Source organism: Mus caroli, chromosome X (genome assembly GCF_900094665.2).
Source record: "Mus caroli chromosome X, CAROLI_EIJ_v1.1, whole genome shotgun sequence".
Classification (NCBI taxonomy): Eukaryota; Metazoa; Chordata; class Mammalia; order Rodentia; family Muridae; genus Mus; species Mus caroli.
The window spans coordinates 44,798,780-44,817,449 of NC_034589.1; the positions used below are offsets into that span (position 1 = coordinate 44,798,780).

The 18,670-nt window shown below is 41.5% G+C and overlaps 1 protein-coding gene across 1 annotated transcript in view; it reads right to left on the minus strand.

Annotated features, from left to right (window-relative positions):
- Positions 1-248: 248 nt before the first annotated feature.
- Positions 249-18,670, minus strand: part of Gpc3 (glypican 3) — a 338,342-nt gene continuing 319,920 nt past the window's right edge. The window contains exon 8 of the mRNA XM_021153008.1: positions 249-780. Within this exon, the coding sequence (XP_021008667.1) occupies positions 611-780 (170 nt within the window). The 3' untranslated portion in view covers positions 249-610. The remainder of the gene's footprint in view (positions 781-18,670) is intronic.

The following is an 18,670-nucleotide window of genomic DNA, read 5'->3' on the forward strand; positions in this document are numbered from 1 at the left end:
ATATACCTTAAGAATGGGCAGTTTAATCAGGATGCAAAGCCAGCGTTGGTACTCATTCAGAAGGTATAGGTAAAGAAGTAGTTTTGCAAGGTTTTGTTTTTTGTTTTTGTTTGTTCTTTTGTTTGTTTTTTGTTTTTGGATTGTAATGGGATTATACTGAATAGAAGGCCAGATAATAAGAGCAAAATTTGGATAAAGGGAGAAGTATATGACCATATATATATACATATTAAAAAGGACCAACACCATTTATTTGAATGTTTATTTATTTTTTTTTGTCAAAGAAATCCATGCAGAGAAAGAGAAAAGAGGGAAACATGACAACCATGTTCCAACAGTCAAATGTAAGAAAATAATTTGGCACAACTCGAAGGTTTTTTTTTTCTTTGCAAAAAGACAATCTATCCTACCACTAAAATTTACCATCCTCATAAAGATACCATTTGATTTTCGAAAACATAACACGTGGTTAGTCTCCTACTTAATGGTGGTGGGAGGAGGCATAAAAGGTAAAAAAAAAAAAAAAAAGGAAAAAAAAAAAAGAAGGTGGCTCCCTTTCTGTAGGGACCACAGGTGCTGCAGGGCAGCACAGGCACTGGACACTGGCAAGTCAGTGCACCAGGAAAAAAAAGCATGCCACATAGATGGCCACACTGATGAGGATCTTCAGTGGGGACGGCATGTTCCCCATGCTGTGAGAGGTGGTAATCTCGTTGTCCTTCTGGTTTCCATGCTGCTTGTTCCCCGGAGCATCGTCCACATCCAGATCATATGCCAGTTCTGTCAAAAGAGAAAGAGGATTTGAGTTGCAGGACTTTTCTCCCACATCAGGTCTATACCATCCACAGCTTCTGGCCTGTCTGGACTGGTGAGGAACTCCCAGTTCGACTTTCCTTTTGTTTGGAAAGCCAGGATTCCCAGAGGTGGGAAGGAGAGGGTGTGTTTGGAACACATGGACTGGAAGGAGATGACCAGAAGCGCTCTTTTGTAGAGCACAGCAACCGGGAGTGAGTCAGTCAGCACTTCCCTCTTTGCTCCGCCAACACAACAGGATGTTTGTTGGCCCCTTGCAACATCTCCCCAGGCAAATATGTACCCTTGAATTGAAGGTCAGTTTCATTAGAGCTTACATCAAAATGTGCTATTTGGTGAACTAATCTGTCCTTGTGTGTTAGGGAAGGGAAGGAGGGTGACTGGTGAGTAGGAATTGTACTTTTCCTTAACCCCTTACAGTGGACTGGATATTCTTATCCCAGGGACTTTGTTGAGTTCATGTTGAAGGACAGGGTAATTTGCTGTTGAAAGCTGTTTTATTTTTCCCCAAGTACTTCCTCTTTTATATAGTTTCCTCCCCCACAAAAAAAATCAATAAAACCACACCAAAAAGTCATATCTACCAAAGAAAGCTGGTCCAGCCTGTGATACAGCACTGTCACCTACAAAGTTCCCATTTGAGAATTAATGAAGCAAGCTATTCTCTTCCTCCAGAAAAAGCTACCCCAAACTCTCCTAATGTTTTAAGTAAGTTTACGAATTTGTGTTGGGGTACATTTCTAGCTATATTGGGGGTGCATGAGGCTTCTGGTTGGACACGCCTGAAAACATGGGATAGAATCTGATGCCAAGTGAAGGAAGGCTAAGAGAGGCTCATGGGTAAAAGTCTTGCATTCTTTGCCTGTTATGTATGAAATGTGTATATGATTCTGAAACAAAAAACAAACAAAAACTCCACAACCCCCCCCCCAAAAAACCCCTAAAATGTCTGTGATTTGGTCTGAAACAAAAGTCCCCTAGAAAGCAAATCTAAGCAGATTGAGGTTTCTATGTGAAATTCAAGATCACCAGTCCAGGGGTCAGATTCTTGCAAATTTGCATTTTCAGATCCAATCCACCCACTCCACCCCCTCCCCCCTTACATGACTCCATGGCTACAGTTTCTATTTCAATATCTTGTGAAGGTGATGTGAGCAACTTAACAACCAACCAACTGCCCTATTGCCGGGGGCTAGGAGGAAATGGCTGGGATTCTACCCAATGAAGGCAAGGAGAGGAAGGAAGAGCTCTTATTACAGGTCATGAAAATACTCAGTAAGTCCCAGGAAGCAAGTGTGGGGACTCAACTGGTCCAGAAGACACGCAGAGCAGGGTCCAAGACCAGGCAGCTCTGAGGCTGGCATGGGTTAGTACAGGAAGCAAAGTGAAGGAGATCAAAGTCAGGGGGTCTGATTTCATAGGCTGTGACCCCACCTTCCAAAAAGGATATTGCATTCTATAATGCTACCAGGGATGATGAGAGAACCAATTTTAATATGCCTCACCTGAAGAAACAAGACGTTTAATCACAAGGTTTACTTAATTTGCATACACTTGCTCACCAGTGTAGATCAAGTTTTTTTTCTGTGTTTTGGCTTACTAATTATATTTCTCAATGGGTAACAGTTCCATATTATCTGCCTTTTAGTGTGATGGGTACGGATATTTTTCCTATTAATTGGAATAATATATATTATATTAGACCATTTGCTTATATTAACCAAAACCAAGTATTTTTTGATCTTGCAATGTATTATAATTCTCTATCTCTGTGTCCCAAAGAGATGATGATGCAGATTTTAATATGTATAAATTTGATTCTATTTTACTCATCTAAAATTGGAGCAAGTTTCTTTTGCCCAAGTGCTGATAGTAATTCAAATCTTGTTTTGCAGGGAACTCTGTTACTTAGGAAAAGTAATTTAGCAGGCTGTAATGCAGATCCCCCTCAGTACAGACAGACAAACAAAATAAAAGGGGAAAAAGAACAAAGAGCAACACTCAACTTGGAGATCAGACCTCTTTCTCTGAAAGGTGAACTATGTGCGGCGCACAAGAAGGCTGGGGTCAGCTGTCAGTCGGCAAGGATAGCACAGGCTTAGGTCGTGATCAGATTTCACTAAAGCAGAGAGCACATATGGCTGATCTGTTGAAAGCCAAGCCTTGGGTCCCACGGCAGCTTCTCCACTTAAGCAAAGAGGGGGTATTTTTAGGGTTGACCTGAATGAGAAGGCTCTCCGCATTGCTTTCACATTCCTTTTCTGGATGATACTCTTACCCAACATCAAGATGAAACAATATCTATTAATGTTTCCACTTTGCTCCTGCTCTGTTAGCTCTGCTCTTCAAATAATCCGCCAACACTGAACAGTTTTGAGGACTGGAGCAGCTACAGCAGGTGTAACATTCTGTTCAACCCAGGAGTTTCTAAAGCTGTACTTTACATTTATTTGTCTATCTATCTATCTATCTATCTATCTATCTATCTATCTATCTATCTATCTATCTAATGTGTGTGTGTGCGTGTGTGCACCATGTGAGGGTAGATGTATAGAGGGAAGTCAGAAAGCAACTCTCCAGAGTAGCTTCTTTTATGTGGATTCTGGGGGACTGAACTCAGGCTTGTGCAGCACGTGTGTCCTCAGCCCTCTAAACGTTTTCTTTGGATCTTATGCATGGACATGATAATAGGGACCTCTAAGTAAACCATTGAATGCCCATATATACCAGGCAATGTGCTATTTATCTCATTAATTTTAATGTTTCCCACCACCTTATGAAGTAGGTATTGCAATTCCTATTTTAGGAACAAGGAAGCTCAAGTTCAGGGTAATGCTTTTGGTCTATATTTCCATGGCAACCAATAGCTGTACTATCTGAATCTAGCATCTAACTGTACACCTCTTAGGAAGCCATGTTGCTCCTTTTCTTTATTTTAAAAAGTTTTGATTAGATGTATTCATTTTGTTTTATATTTTAGGTATTAATGTTGTTTATATTTTAGGTATATGTGTGTGTGTGTGCCACATGAATTCTTGGTGCTATGGAGGTTAGAAGAAGTGATTGGATCCCCTGAAACTGGAGTTATGGATGGTTATGAAGTGCTATGTGGGTACTTGGAATTGAATCCAAGTCCTCTGAAAGAAATAGAGCTCTTATTGCCAAGTCATCTCTTTAACCCACCCTACAGCTTCTTGAAAAACTCTGGATACCAAATATGTGGCAGGACAAAAGAGTAATAGATTCTCATTAAAAACCAAACCAAACCAAACCAAACCCAAAACCTCAATTGTTGACTATATATCACAAAAGGGAACTTCCAAAGCATGACAAGAGGCATAGCTTCCACAACAAGTTCACCATGTGTTCAATTAAGAAACCTTGTTAAACTCTAAAGGATAGTGCAGGGAGTTCTTGATTTAGGGAGCTGTCATGGAAATTATCAGTTCTGTTTCCCAAGAAATGAGTAATGATGGCTAAGGCCATGAGATCCCAGGCGTACATTTAGGCCACCAAATGGCCTCCAGGAACATCCTTATCTAAATTATGGCTAGAGATTGTGCGAGGCTCTCCTTTCGGCAGGAAGAGATGTCTATCACTCAATCCCTCAGAGCGGTGCCTGAGGTGTAAACTGACAGGAAGCCCAGCAAAGGCACACTCTGTTCTAGGGCCACTGCCACAAGGATTAGAGCTGAAAGAGGTATCTGAGAAGAATAAGAAAGTATTCTGGAAGACAGAGAAAATAGGATCTTGGTCACAGATAAATAAGGACATTCCTGGAGGTAAGAAACAGAATCCAATTTCATTTAACAAACAATGCTATCTTATGTATGGTGTCCCCAGGAGTAAGCAAAAGACAGAAGGAAGATTTAACTAGTCCTTCAAGGAATCCCATACTTCGGCAAGAGCACCACACCCATAGATAAACCAGATAGACATTCTTTAGATCACAGAGAGGGTTCATAGGAAGACAGTAGCAAATTACCAAGAGGATCGATAACAAACCTAAAGGGAAGTAGCTAGGATGATTTCTTTAGCCAACTTGGCTATCTCCATTAGGAGATGTGTGATGACCCACAGCAGGGCTCAAGAACTGAGGTTGGAGGCTGTGGATTTTCAGTAAGACCACGTGACTTAGGAATGCAACAACAATTGTGAATGCAGCAGGAAGGGCCGTCCCACAGTTTCTAAGGCAGAACCTGTATAATCTGATCTCGGTGCTTAGAAAGATCCCAGTTATCAGTGTGAAGTGCAGCCCTAAGCCAGAATGACTCAGATATCTTGTCCTGATGAAACAAGAAGCCTGTGGGAACAGGAGCTGGGGATCAGTGAGTAGCACATATTTAAAAAAAAAAAAAAAAAAAGTCTACGAAAAACGAAACCTACACCAAGGGAAACAACTAGGTTTTACGATAAACCAAACATATTCTGAGAAACACCACAAACTATTTTATTTAAAATCACTCATATTTTTGAGTGATTTTTTTCAGCCTATATTTTCATCATGTTAAGTGTATGTTTTGAAAGGATCATAAATTGCTTTTCTCTTGGAGTGGTTCTTCTGTGAGAACCTTTTGGGCCAGCAAGGAGATTTTTTTCCCCCAGCTTCATCTAAAAATCTGTTTCTATTTGTAATCAGTTTAATGATGCCCAGGGGGTAGACCCAACTATCTGTACTAATTACACACTCAGCCAGGACTCTTATTTTGCCTCACTGGCCTTTGTGTTGTAGATTAGATGATCCATTTAAAATAACAGTCAGTCATTAGGGGCTGCCAGTTGTTTGTGTTGGAAAGCTTTTCTGCACTGGGCAAAGCTCTGAAAGGAGAGTCCTCTATTCCTGGTTATTGAAAATCTCCTCCTGGAATCCCCAAGGAGTCTTTACTATCCCCTGGGGTCTGGAACTCTAGATTCCAGGCCTTCCCACTTCACCTCTGACAAGGCATTTCCTACTTAAAGCTTCAGTTGCCCTATATGTCAAATCACGGTGCTGAACTGGTGACCCGTACATTTCCTTCCAGTTTTATTTTTCTGGTTTCGAGGCCCTTGGGACCTGGAAAAGGAGTATAGTCTGTTGCAGGCTGGAATCATTCCTTTACTCTTAAGAGCCAAGGCGGCCTCTTCCAACAGAGCTTCCCCATAGCAGGGTCAATCAGTTAGTTCACCGTGGATATTTCTCTAGCAATCATCAGCTACGGAAGCTCTGGCCTCTTGAGTGTCCTAGTCTTGGATGAGAGACCCTGGCAATAAACAAATCCATGATGCACTGTTCTGGGTTTGTTTTTAACCCATGGTATAACACCCCCCCCCCACTAAAGCCACTGCCCACAAAGCTTTGGGGGAAAAGTTGCTGGGTTTGAGGGAGAGCCCCTCAAGCTTGCACAGGCAGTGGAGAAGAAGGATTTGGTGGCCAAGGAGATCAGTCTTGGGATTCTTTCAACGCCTCTGAGGGCTTGAGCATATAACAATGAGGAAATGCTCAACCTCTGAGGGAATGGGCATCAAGAAGTTGCTATGGGAACATCACACTGACGGTACAGGGCAGCTCTGGTTGCCCTCAAAATAGAGGGGGAGGGAGTAGAGCTGGAAAGATGTATCAGTGGTAAAGAGCACTAGTTGTTCTTCTAAAAGACCTGGTTCAATTCCCAGCACCCACATGGCAGCTCACAACTGTCTGTAACTCCAGTTCCAGGGGATCTAATACTCTCACACCAATGCACATAAAATAAAATAAATTCTTTTTTAGAAATGGAAGGGGAGGAGGCTAGGGATGAGGCTCAGTTGTGAAAATGCTAGTTTCAAGCACACAGTCTCTAGCCCTGTGTAAACTGGGTGTGGTGGCCGAGGCCTGGAATCTCAGCACTTGGGAGGTGGAAGCAGGAAGATCAGAAGTTCAAGGTTGTCTTTGGCTGAAGACCCTGTCTTAAAGATAAAAATGGCAGGAAAGAGGATGCTACTGCTAAGCCAAGCATGGGGGTTTCTTCCTTGCCAAGCCTGTTCCAGCAGATGGCTTCAATCTGGCCCTAATATAGCAACAGAACAACACTGCCATCCATCCCTGTGTTTTCCATTTGCTGTGTACAGTTAAGACATGAGTATGCGAAACCTCAGGACATTGCCTGGCATACCCCAGAGGATAAAACTGGGGGCAATCTCCAAGGAAACGGCACTCATTGCAACACTGCTCACTTTGCTGCCCATTCACATGGGCATCCTGGGGCTCTGCCATTGGTTTCTGATTCCCAAACAGATCTTGGTTTCCTTGTCTTCTGAACCACAACAAAAGCCCCCTTCCTGCCACAGTAACTCCACCTCCTTTATGAACTTTCAGGAGTGAAATGGTACTTGGGACTTGAAAGCAGAAGCAAGTGGCTCTGCAAATGAAGCCAGGCTCTCTGGAGGTCTGCATTTTCTTCTTCAGATGTGGGTAAACAGGCATACTTCAGGCCTTTGGCTTTTAATTCTTCAAATGGGATCCCGTTAAGAACAGGCACATTTCACAGTGTATCTTATTGACTACACTATGAGCTGTCTATAATAAGTGAGCTGTCTAGTTTGCCTACTTGATAACTGACTATAAAACCTGGCAGTGATCTCATGGCCTCTCCTGGAACAGGGTTAGGCAGTTAAGTCTCTACTTCACGTTCTATTGCTAACTCCAGCCTGCAAGCATCCTCAGCTACAACAGTGGGGTGTTGAGAGAATACAGTAGATTGTCCCCATTCAGGGAGGCATGGTCTCTCTCATCATAGGCCTATTTTTCAAGCTGGGGTACAATATCTTCAGGTTACACTGCACTGGGCTATGGGCATACTTCCCAGGGATGTAGTAGAATAAAAGTACACTGCTTTATAGTAAAACATTCAAGGCTGGGGCTGGAGAGATGACTCAGTCATTCGGAACACATTTTGTTCTTGCAGAGGACCTGGGTTTGGTTCTCAGTACATAAATGGCAGCTAACAACACACTCTAACTCTGATTCCAGGATGACTCTGATATACTCTTGAGGCTTCTTTGGGCTTTTGTATGTACATTATAAACCTATATATATATATGTGCTCGCATGCATGCATACACCACACACACACACAAATACATGAATGAACTTAAAAAAATACCTTTTAAAGAACAGGTAAGATTATATGATGGAGTAAGGGTATCCTGAAAACTTCATCAAATTAGGTTCCATATCCTCACAGGCAGAGGTTTGATGGTGCTCTTTGAAGCGCATACGGTGGAAAGGTCTTAAAGACACTGTTAGGTGACCCAAGTCACCTGCTATTATACAACATTCTGACTCAAATTCCAAAGGTGTCTCAATACATTCTCTTCTATGGTGACTCCCTTGTCAGGAGAGCACACCGGTGGCTCTCAACTATGGCTCAGGCTGTTTAGGTTTCTAATATAAAAGTGTTGCCAGGAATTTGAAACACCAACTGTGCTTTATTATTGTTTGGCAATTAAGAAATCACTTTATCTTTTAGAAAACAGCAAGTGGTTTTGTTACATAACCTATTATAACATGGACCATTATTGTGCTTATTTGCATGTGTTATGAATCAAGTCATATCCCCAAAAGGAGACTAGCTCGATACTGGATACCTGGAGAGTGAGAGCAGGGGCTGGCTATCCCTCAGCAGTCTCCGAAGCCCTGTCACTACCTTCCTTCTTCAGGAGTGGTATTACTACACTCTTCTCAGTGGCTGTCCCTTCCCCAAGAGTGCCTAAAGCCCCGGAAGAATCAGATCATCAAAACATTTCCTTCTACAGGAGAACTTACTTTATCCTCAGGAAGTGACAGGACCAAGAGACAGGTGAAGAAGAGAGGCCTTTTTACAGTTATTCTTCCTATTACTGTTATCATTAATTACTATGACTTTCTCAGAAGAAAACGTTTGCAACAATTCTTTTAGCTCTTTTTATTTTATTTTTTTTATTTTGTGTGTGTGTGTGCCTGCCTGCTTGTCTCTCTATGCATCCTTAACTATAATTTGAGTTCAAGGAGATGGCTATGTGAGGCCCTATGTACAACCAAATAATAAGTGATCGTATACTAGAAAGCAAGAGGTAATGGCATTTGGAATACAGACTCCCTAATCCCCAGTGCAAGGGTGTTGCTAGTCTAGTATCTTACCATGTGGAGGGCTGTAAATGAGCCCAACTCCAAGGCACACACACTACATGGCCCCTTTCCAGTGTCTTGAAACTCAGGCCAAGTTGTGCACAACAATAAAAATGACAGGCTCTTCACTATCACCATGAAATGCATGTAAGGCTCCTCAACAGGGAAAAGGGAAGAGGATGTTTAAAGGGGAGGGACTTACAGATTTTAATTGGAAGCTAATGTTTAATGAGCAAGTTTATGCAATCTCAAGAATCTTACACTTGCTGTCTTTTGAAACTTACACAAATGATGCGAAGCTTAAGTTATATTTTGAAAAAAAAACAATAAATACAAGGAGTCTCTCCTCATAAATTTAAAAATTAATGGTTTAGATCCACGAAGCTCTGATTGTAACATCAATTGTGGGCATGACACAGTCACAGAGGCATGCGTCTCTGGGTTTGAAGAATGTAGAAAACACAAACTGTCACTTATTGCAGCCAAATCCAATGACTACTGAGGGCTCATGGGAATAAGGAAGTGCTCATGTACTTCCTCAGAGTCAACTATATTAGGAGTCCATCAAATACATGAGGGTTTTGTTTTGGTGGGAAAACTCTGGTCAGCTTCCATTTTTTTCCTTGTTGAGTACTGGAGGATCTGTGGGGTAGGGTTGGGGAGGGAGTACCCAAGGATCAATATGCTTCCAGTGTCCTGGCCATGCCCAATAGTAAGAAAACAGCCTTGCACTCCAGCCGGAGGTTGGGAGGGGGGCGGCACAAAAGAATGTCTCTAAAAGCCCTCAGAGCTGGTGTGGGAGCATCAGGCTGGAAATCAACAGCAGGCAGGTGTCCTCATAAAGGACAGCTGAAACCCTTCTCTAAGTTGTTCCATCTGAGTGTTGTTCATTAAATGCTCAGCAACTGTAACATCCCTCCCTTATCATCCACAGGATGTGGGGAACCAAGTCTATCTTTTCTCTTGCTTTACTTGAATGCACACACTGGCGTCTTGGCTCCATCCCCTTCCTATTCTGCCTGTGGATCTGGACTGTCAGACAGTGCTCACTCCCTCTCACACAGGCACCTCTCCCCTGTAAGTCTGGTTGCTGGCTGCTTCTCCTCTGCTTCAGCCAACATTCTTGATGAAGTCCTTAATGGCGCAGTAGTGTAAGATACCTGTTCTTCTCCAATGACCCTCCCCTTTTTTCCTTTTTGGTCCAGGAAGGAATGTTATATTTTGTGACAGCTAGAAATAAGACAGCGTTCTATTCCTAAAAACACACGTGGGAGCACATTTCTCCCTGCCTCACAATACTTTGATGCATATGGGAAAGAGTCCTAAGTCCTTAGCAGTTTCTCTGGCTCATGTTTCTTTGCTTTGTAACTGGAAAACTGCCTATATATTTTTTCAAGGCACTATATACTGTAGTCCATAGCAATGTTGAAAATGCCAAGGACTTGAAGTCTTTTCAAGCTGTTTCCTTAGATTAGGCTGATGTCTGTCTGTTCTCCCTCCTCTTTCTCCCCAGCTCTTGGGAGCTCCATCTTTTCTTTTCTCCCCGCCCCATTCCACCTCTTCTACCAACAATTACATCTTCCAAGCTTTAACATACACATAACATATCTTCTAGGAAGTCTACTCTTCTCGCTTTGGCCCAAATGAGTAGCTTCTCTGTAGTAAGAACTGAATTGGACTTCTATTATAGCACAAATTTCCATTTGTGTCATAGTAAAGTTAGTCATTTCCAGGGTCTCCTGCTCAACTAGGTTGACTTTGGTGAAGTAAGAAATGATTTTTATTGTGCTCATAGCCCCAACACAAGATTTGATTATTAGAGAACTTAAACACACGCTTGTTGCCTGGATGAACAAATGCTCAAATGGATACCCATTTCAAGCCTATTGGGAGTATGTAGTCAAGGGGCAATCTCCTTGCACGGAACCCATCTTTCAGGGACTGATGTTTCTGATTTCCTCAAGGGAAAGAGTCACCACTGACACATGCTGAAGATAACACATTCGTAGGGCCAATGGAGGGAAGCTCAGGAAGAAAATGGCAGAATTCAAAGCATGGCCCTTAGATTCCTAGGCACCGCTAAGCAGGCACTGCTAAGCAGTAGCCAGTTTGTATGAGCCGGTGCATGAGCTTACTGTGTGCTCAGTGTCAACGCAATCCACAAAGATTATTTTTGTATTTGCTTTTGTTGCCTGGAACTTGATGCCATGCTATGCAAGCAGCTGACACATGCCAGCATTGTGTGTGACATGCAGAGCAGGAAACAGCTTTTCTAGTGAGTACGTTCCATTCATGTCTCATTTGCAACCTGGATGACTGTGTTCCCAAACTTTTGGCCTCTGTCCCTGCCTCCAAATCTACTCACCCCTGGGCCAACTTCACCCTTCTCCCTACCATTGATTCCCAAGCGTAGAAGCTGTTGGGACTAAAATCTCAATGCCTGTCTCTGGAACATCAAAGTATAGCCTTGCTAATGAAGTCCTCTGCTTAGAGGTGATCAAACAAAGCAACAGGACTTCAATCCTCTCAGTACCACCTGCCAGCATCCCTTTCTCATTGCAGAGGTCCATGGAATGAGTGAGTGCCAGTGAAATACAATTGCATGCTGGCACAAGAACGAGTACAAAACCTTAACCTGGAAGTTCTATGCTTTCATCCCCCCTTTCCATTTCTCAATTCACTTCTTTTTCTCTTTCCATTTCTCTCTAAACAACTTTCTGTAATCCAATTATTGTTTTCTATGTGCTCCGATCATAGCTTTCTCTATCAAACATCTCTCTGTCTCTCTTTCTCTTGTCTCCATAGGATTCTTTTAACAGATCCTTCGGCAAAGGCCAAGTTGGAATCACTGGATAAATTTTTACTTTAAACAATTTTTGAGACAGAGTCTCACTCTGTAGCTTAGGGCCATCCCTGAACTTGCCTTGATTCACCCGCCTCATTTTCTGGTGCTGGGGCTATAGATGTGAGCTATCATACTCAGGTATGTTTTAGAGAAACAGAAGTTATCTTTTTGGTGGGGGGGTTGAGACAGGGTTTCTCTGTNTAGCCCTGGCTGTCCTGGAACTCACTCTGTAGACCAGGCTGGCCTTGAACTCAGAAATCTACCTGCCTCTGCCTCCCAAGTGCTGGGATTAAAGGCGTGCGCCACCACTGCCAGGTTCAGAAGTTATCTTTTGTTGTTTTCCCTCATCTCCCTTGAGTACTGAGGAGTGAACCCAGGACCTGGAGAATGCTATGTTAGAGTTCTACCACTAAGCTACACTCCTGGTTCTAGGATCCGAATAATAAACATGCTTTTTTTTTTTTTTTTTTTGGTCTTCCCCACTGTCTAAGCCAGGTTCTGGTTTGTTTTTTTTCCCCCTTCTAGAAGAGGTTCCACTATTTCCTTCCTTCATCTTCCATCAGCATTTCCACTGTCTTACTGTTTACTCCTCAAACACCATTTGTGCTTCTTACTTTTAACTCTCCATTTTTATTTTAATTTTTCTATGTGTGTGATTGATGTGTCTATGTGTGTGTGTGTGTGTGTGTATGCATGCATCTATGTTCATATGTGGGAATTCAGGCTCATACTTGCTATGATTCATATATGCTAGTGAAACAACAATCTTGGAAGCAGATTTCACTTCCTATTTTTTTTTTTTGCCACTGTAGATGCCAGGCTAGCTGGCCTGCTAGATTCTTGGGACTCTCCTGTCTCCATCTCCCATCTCTTCAGGGGAACATGTGTGTTCTGGGGACTCCCAGCCTTGAGTTTGTGTGGCAAGTGCTTTACCTACTGAGTCATCTTAGTCTCTCTTTTTTCTCATTCTTTCTGTTTTTTTTTTTTTTTTTTGGCCTTTTTTTTGGCAATACCTCAAAATGGTATTTTTATGAATATATTCTTGAGATTAAAGATTCAAACAATACCAACATATATCTTATCTAAACACACAAATGCACATGCACACACATACTTTCCATCTCACTGTTTCCTCTGACAACTTCTCAGTGATGGTTACTGGTGAATGTGTTTGATATGCAGGCATGGACACAGATTCTCACATCTTATAAATCTTTGTTATTAATATTTGCAGAATGACCTCATTCTTTTGAACCACTGCAAGAAATTCCATACAGTGAACATAATAACGAGACATTCCCACGGCTAGGCATTTGGGTTGTTTCTGATTTCTCCTTTATAAAAAATTGCTTCAGTGAATTTCCTTTGATATATGCCTTTGTCATGTGATTTATGTCCATGAGGTCTATTTCATTCTAGCATGTAGGAATGATGGCCAAATATGGTCAAGTTGCAGAACAACAGAGCAGAAAGCAGTACAGACTGATTAGAAAAAGGAATTTTGAAAGGAGGGTTAATGCCTTTTTTTCTAAAAAAAGATAAAGTAGAGTATGTTATCAAGGGAATATTATAATGTTAAGGAATTGCGATGGAAATCACCTTATAACAAGATTAGTATAATGTAGGAGATATTTTAAAAATATCTGGAGTCAGACATAGTAGTGTACATCTATAATTTCAGCTCCTTGGTAGGTTCAGACATGAATGAAAATTTTCACTTTGAGTGTAGCCTGGGCAATACAGTAAAACATTCTTCCCTCTCAAAGAACCAAAACAAACAAACAAACAAACAAACAAACAAACAAACAAAAATACTCCTGTAACCATTCACTTAAAACCCTGCAATTTCGAGATATGAAAAAATCTGGCTGTACGGAATTGTGGAAGATAAACTGTGAGTCATGCTCACCTTTTACTGACTATGGCTAGACAACAGAGTGCTTTCATTAAGCATACCAACATGTCTCTAGGTTGCATATATGGGTTGGTGGATGAAATCCCAGCATGTAAACTATTTCCATGGCCATTGGTTGGTCCCACATACAATATCTTTTTCATCGTCACAATTATTAAGATGTTGAAAATATCTGGTAGAGAAGAGCATTCATTCAATTCATTACCATGATAGAAAATGGGTCTTCTGAGGAAGTGCCAAAGAAAAATGTATTTGTCTAGTGACTTCTGATTTTCTTCCCAAAGTGGTGACATTGTGGTCCTGAGACCTTTAGGGCATTTTTGGTGATGAGGATTTAAAGCTGGTACTCAGTTTGCTGCTCAGCCTGAAAACCCACAATGCACAAACAGCAAGCAATGTGCAAGGGGAAAACTGAAATGAGCACACTGTAATTAGGTATGCAATGCCACCAGAAAAAGCAATTTGCCAAAGGGATTGCCGAGATTAAAGATGCAGGACCCTTAAATAAAGATTGCTCTCTTCAATCGATTTGTCCCAATCGGCTCTCCCTAGGCCATGGAGAATTCCAGTCATACCACAATATCTGGTTGTCTTTTTAATTTCTCCACCAAGAGATTAGAGGAAGTAAATGGAACCCCTCTAGTCACTATAGTTTCTTCACAAATGCAAGAAGTATTAACAGAGGGCTATAGAGACAGATTACAGTTTAGGTCACCCAATGGAGAAATCTGAAGCCCCCGTTTGACTAACAACAAGGTAAGTAATCCAAGTTTTTTCCCTTATTATTAAGACTAAGACCAAGTTTAAGAGGCCCCCTTTTCTACTTTAGCTTTTTTTGGGTGTGTGTGTGTGTGGGGGGAGAGTTATCTTTTTCCTGCCCCAGGCAGGCAGGCAGGCAGGCAGACAGGCAGCAAGAAGGTTCAGAGCCCTCACAAGAGACAGGTGGAATTCTTCACCTACCAATCTTTCTCTGCCGCCTCTACCATCCTGCTTTCTCTCCTTGTCCAAACAGTTTCTCTCTCTAAATCCATTTCCAACTTGGAGCGCTTCTGTTTCTCGGGGAGAACAGTGATGGGAGTACATAGAGTGCAGATGAACTACATTCCTGTAACCATTGCCTGAGTCCATATAAACATGTGCTTACATGTGTGATCATTAACCATGTCTTCAAATGGATAAATAGGGTAGCAGCCATAGATGAACAGAAGGGTGTATTTTAAGTATATTGAATTAATTCATTAAACATTTTTTTGAGAGGTAGGAACACTTAGTAATGTACTAGGAACCAGACAGACAGGCCTTGAGGACACTGGATAAGCTATAGAGTCTATTCTCAAGAGCTCTCTATGTACCAGGAGTCAGAGATGCATACAGTTGATCCCCCGCACCCCCCACTGGTTATGTAGCCCAGGCTGCCCTTGAGCGGGTGTGAGATGAGGCAGCAGTGAGCAGCCATGATTTTCATTTGCTGGGCATGGTGCCAAGTGCTATGGCAGAAGAAAACTTAAGTCTTGACCTCCTGGAATTCTCTCTTATGAGGCAGATGATTTGAGTCCCAAAAATAACTTGTCTTCTGAGTTAGAATGTGTTAAGTGCCACAAGAGAGGCACGAGCAAAGAGCCCCAGGAATCTGAGTGGGAGCAGAGCATGCAGAGGGTCTAAGAAGAAACCCTGGGGAGACTAGCCAATTCCCTTACCGCTCTGCTTGTAAGAATTCATCTCACTTCTCAAGTAACAATGGCATAGGATATGGAAATATTGGTAAACCTTAACAAGCATACGGTTCATTTATTTTGGCCCTAGTGCTTTGAAAGAGTGTCTCTGGATATATGCCCCAGGCTATACTGATCCTCTGGCCTCAAATTCCCCAGCGTTGGGATTAACAAGTGTTCACCACCATACCCAGCAAGATGTTACTTATATGGTCTAACTGAATATTTCTTGTGAAATATTCTTGTCCCCAAGGCCATTCATATGTTCACATGTTTCTCTCCCCTCTTTTACATCCACCCCCCTTTTCCCCTAGTTTCCTCTGTTTTTATACTTTATTGGCTAATAAAGAATTCCGACAAAGCTCTCGTGCTTTGGTCTTCATCACTTCATGACTAAAAACAAAGCTAAGTCAACAACCTTGGGCTGGATGTGCAGAAGGCCTGGGTTGCCAGGGTGCCTTGGCATCCAAGGCTTCTACTATCGCTGCACTTGGGACTACTTCCAAGGTCTGTTTGGCTTGCTGGTGTCTGGTGTTTGGTATATCCGGCTACAAGCACAGTAGGGTACAGCTCTTCTTCAGATGAAACGTTAAACCCTTTCAAACACTCGGCCACTGTCCTACTTTCTTCACTTTCTGAAGATTACCCTCTGTATATTTGGCCAGCACATACAATGATGGTTAGTTGAGAGTTTTTTTTTTAACCATTTTTGTCTATCTGTTTCCTTGCACATTTTATAAAATGAAGATCAAATATGCTCCCATTATTAAAAAAAAATCCAATCACTCTACATTATGAACATACATGAAAACATCACAATGTATCTCGTAAACATATGCATTATCTGTTAATTAAAGTTAAAATGAAAAGAAAGCCTTGGAAGGTTTTCTTTGCCTTTCCCAATTATTGAAAAGAACACAATTAAGAAGCCAGACAGAAATCATCAAAGGGGTCAGATGCAAGGAGCTGACGGAGTGACAAATCTTGCCTGTCTTGTAGACTCATTCCTGGTTAGAGAAAGAAAAGTGAAGACTGCTTAGATTGCTTTCTAAAGAGTTTCTGACTAAGGTGTCCTTGTGCTGGTTATAGTCCCCCCTCTTGATCACGTGTCTTAAAATACCAGCTCACCTTAGCTGAGAAATGGTGCAGAGGTGATGGGCTGCTTTCAAGGACGAGTCCCCCCATCCCCTCCCCCTTAAAGAGAGACTATCAGCTTGAATTACTGAAATTAGCAAGGCTAATGCAATGTCACTATTCAAAACCTTGCCAATTTGGAATTTCTTAATGGCCTCAGGAGAGGGAGTCTTTATACATCCTACAATCTCTCTTCATTCTTACCTAAATTCCTTCTCCTGGATGTTGTGAATGGCCTGTTTTGTAGCCAACACAAACTTTGTCCTGGTAATATAATGTAAGGAACTCAGAATGAAAAGAGATTAGCTGTTCCTGGCTCCTGTTATTTTAAAGCAGAAATAACTTTGGCTTCTACTGATTGATAGACAAAGCTTGAAATGCAAAGCATGCTCAAGTCTAGATTCAGCATGAAAAGGACCTTAAAATATGCCCAAGTGCAAGTAATGGACTTATTCAAGGGAAGAAAAGAGGCACTTTTCACACTCCTAAGCTCTTTAGTGCTGTCATATCAGGAATCTTGCTTAAGAATTTCATCCTATTTACTTTGCATCTCCCTTTAAATATCCTCGGGACTCATAGGGCTTCCAATATTGAGGCTCTTAAGACATTAATTTCTTTATGTTAATTACGAGTGATAAAACTTGGAGCACTTGCAGTGATTTCAATAGGAATTAAAAAAACAGCTCTGTAGCTTTCATTGAACCTTTGCTAACTTATCATGGCAGATATGTTAGAAGCCAAGCTTCCAGTATCTTCTTTGGGCCATTTTTGGCACAGTGCCAGAACAATTGCATTTTTCCCACCCCTTTGAGGACATTAGTTTATATTTGATGACAAAAGCATGAACTGTACCATTTGGGTGATTATGAAAATATTTATTAAATCAAAATGACATGGAAGGATTTCAAGTCACAGCACATGAAGCACACAGTTCTAAAACATGTGGATGCGTACACATAGAGGCTTTCTGTTTCAACTTTAAGAGGAATAAAAAGATGAAAACAGTGCCTTCAAAATGTTTGAGGAGCTTGGAATATTTATGTGGAATATAAAAGGCGAAGGAGTCACGAGTATTTTTCCAAGCAACATTAAAGTAAGGAGAAGGACTGGCCCCATTCTTCTTAGAGGTACTAAGTTCTCCTACTTAGTTTTGCCAAGATTAAGAATGGAAACCTGGGTGTGGTGATGTATGTCTCTAACCCCAGTATGAAGTAAATGTACTTAAGAATATCAGGTCAAGGCTAGCCTCAGCTACACAAGTAATTTAAGGACAGCCTAGGCCACATTACGTACTGTATCCAAAATAAAGCAAAACAGCATTGCATTATCCTTGCATATATGAAGCCCTTGTTTCATTCCTAGGACCAAAAGAAAAAGAAACAAAAAACCGAAGAATGAATTAATAAATGTCCATGTCTCACTCTCCAGTCTTTGATGCAGTTTTATTCTGGGACAGTACGACTTAGGTAGAAGTAGACATGGGCAGGTCTATGGTGATAAAATGCTAATCTGGTTGTATGGGGTTACTTAGAAATAGGATTTCACAGAACTACCTACCAGTAGGAATCTGAGAGAACAGAGACAATTAGAAAGACTGCGTCTCACATGTCACCTACAACCTACATGACCACGGTCCTTCAAATTTGAGCTTCTGATTGCCAATCTGAACACTAATGGCAATAAAATATTTCATCACAGGATTATAGAGGGAGTGAATTGAGATACTATCTGTATCCCAGTTTGTGGACCAAAGAGATGGAAAGGGTCATAAATAAGGAGAAAGTTAAAGTGAAATATGCTGCTGTTTCAGAATAGGGCTTAGGGGAGAATTATGCAAAGTTCAGTTCAGGTATATTTAAAATTAGTGTAATAATTGAAACTGAGTCATAACTCTACTTTTGGGACAAAGAAGCAAGTAATGTTATATCTACAAGACAGAAAGAAGGGAGAGTGTACTGTTCAATTCAACTTCTCTCTCTCTCTCTCTCTCTCTCTCTCTCTCTCTGTGTGTGTGTGTGTATAGAGACTAGAGGTCAATGTCAAGTATCTTTTATCACTATCTCTTCTCTTCTCTTCTCTTCTCTTCTCTTCTCTTCTCTTCTCTTCTCTTCTCTTCTCTTCTCTTCTCT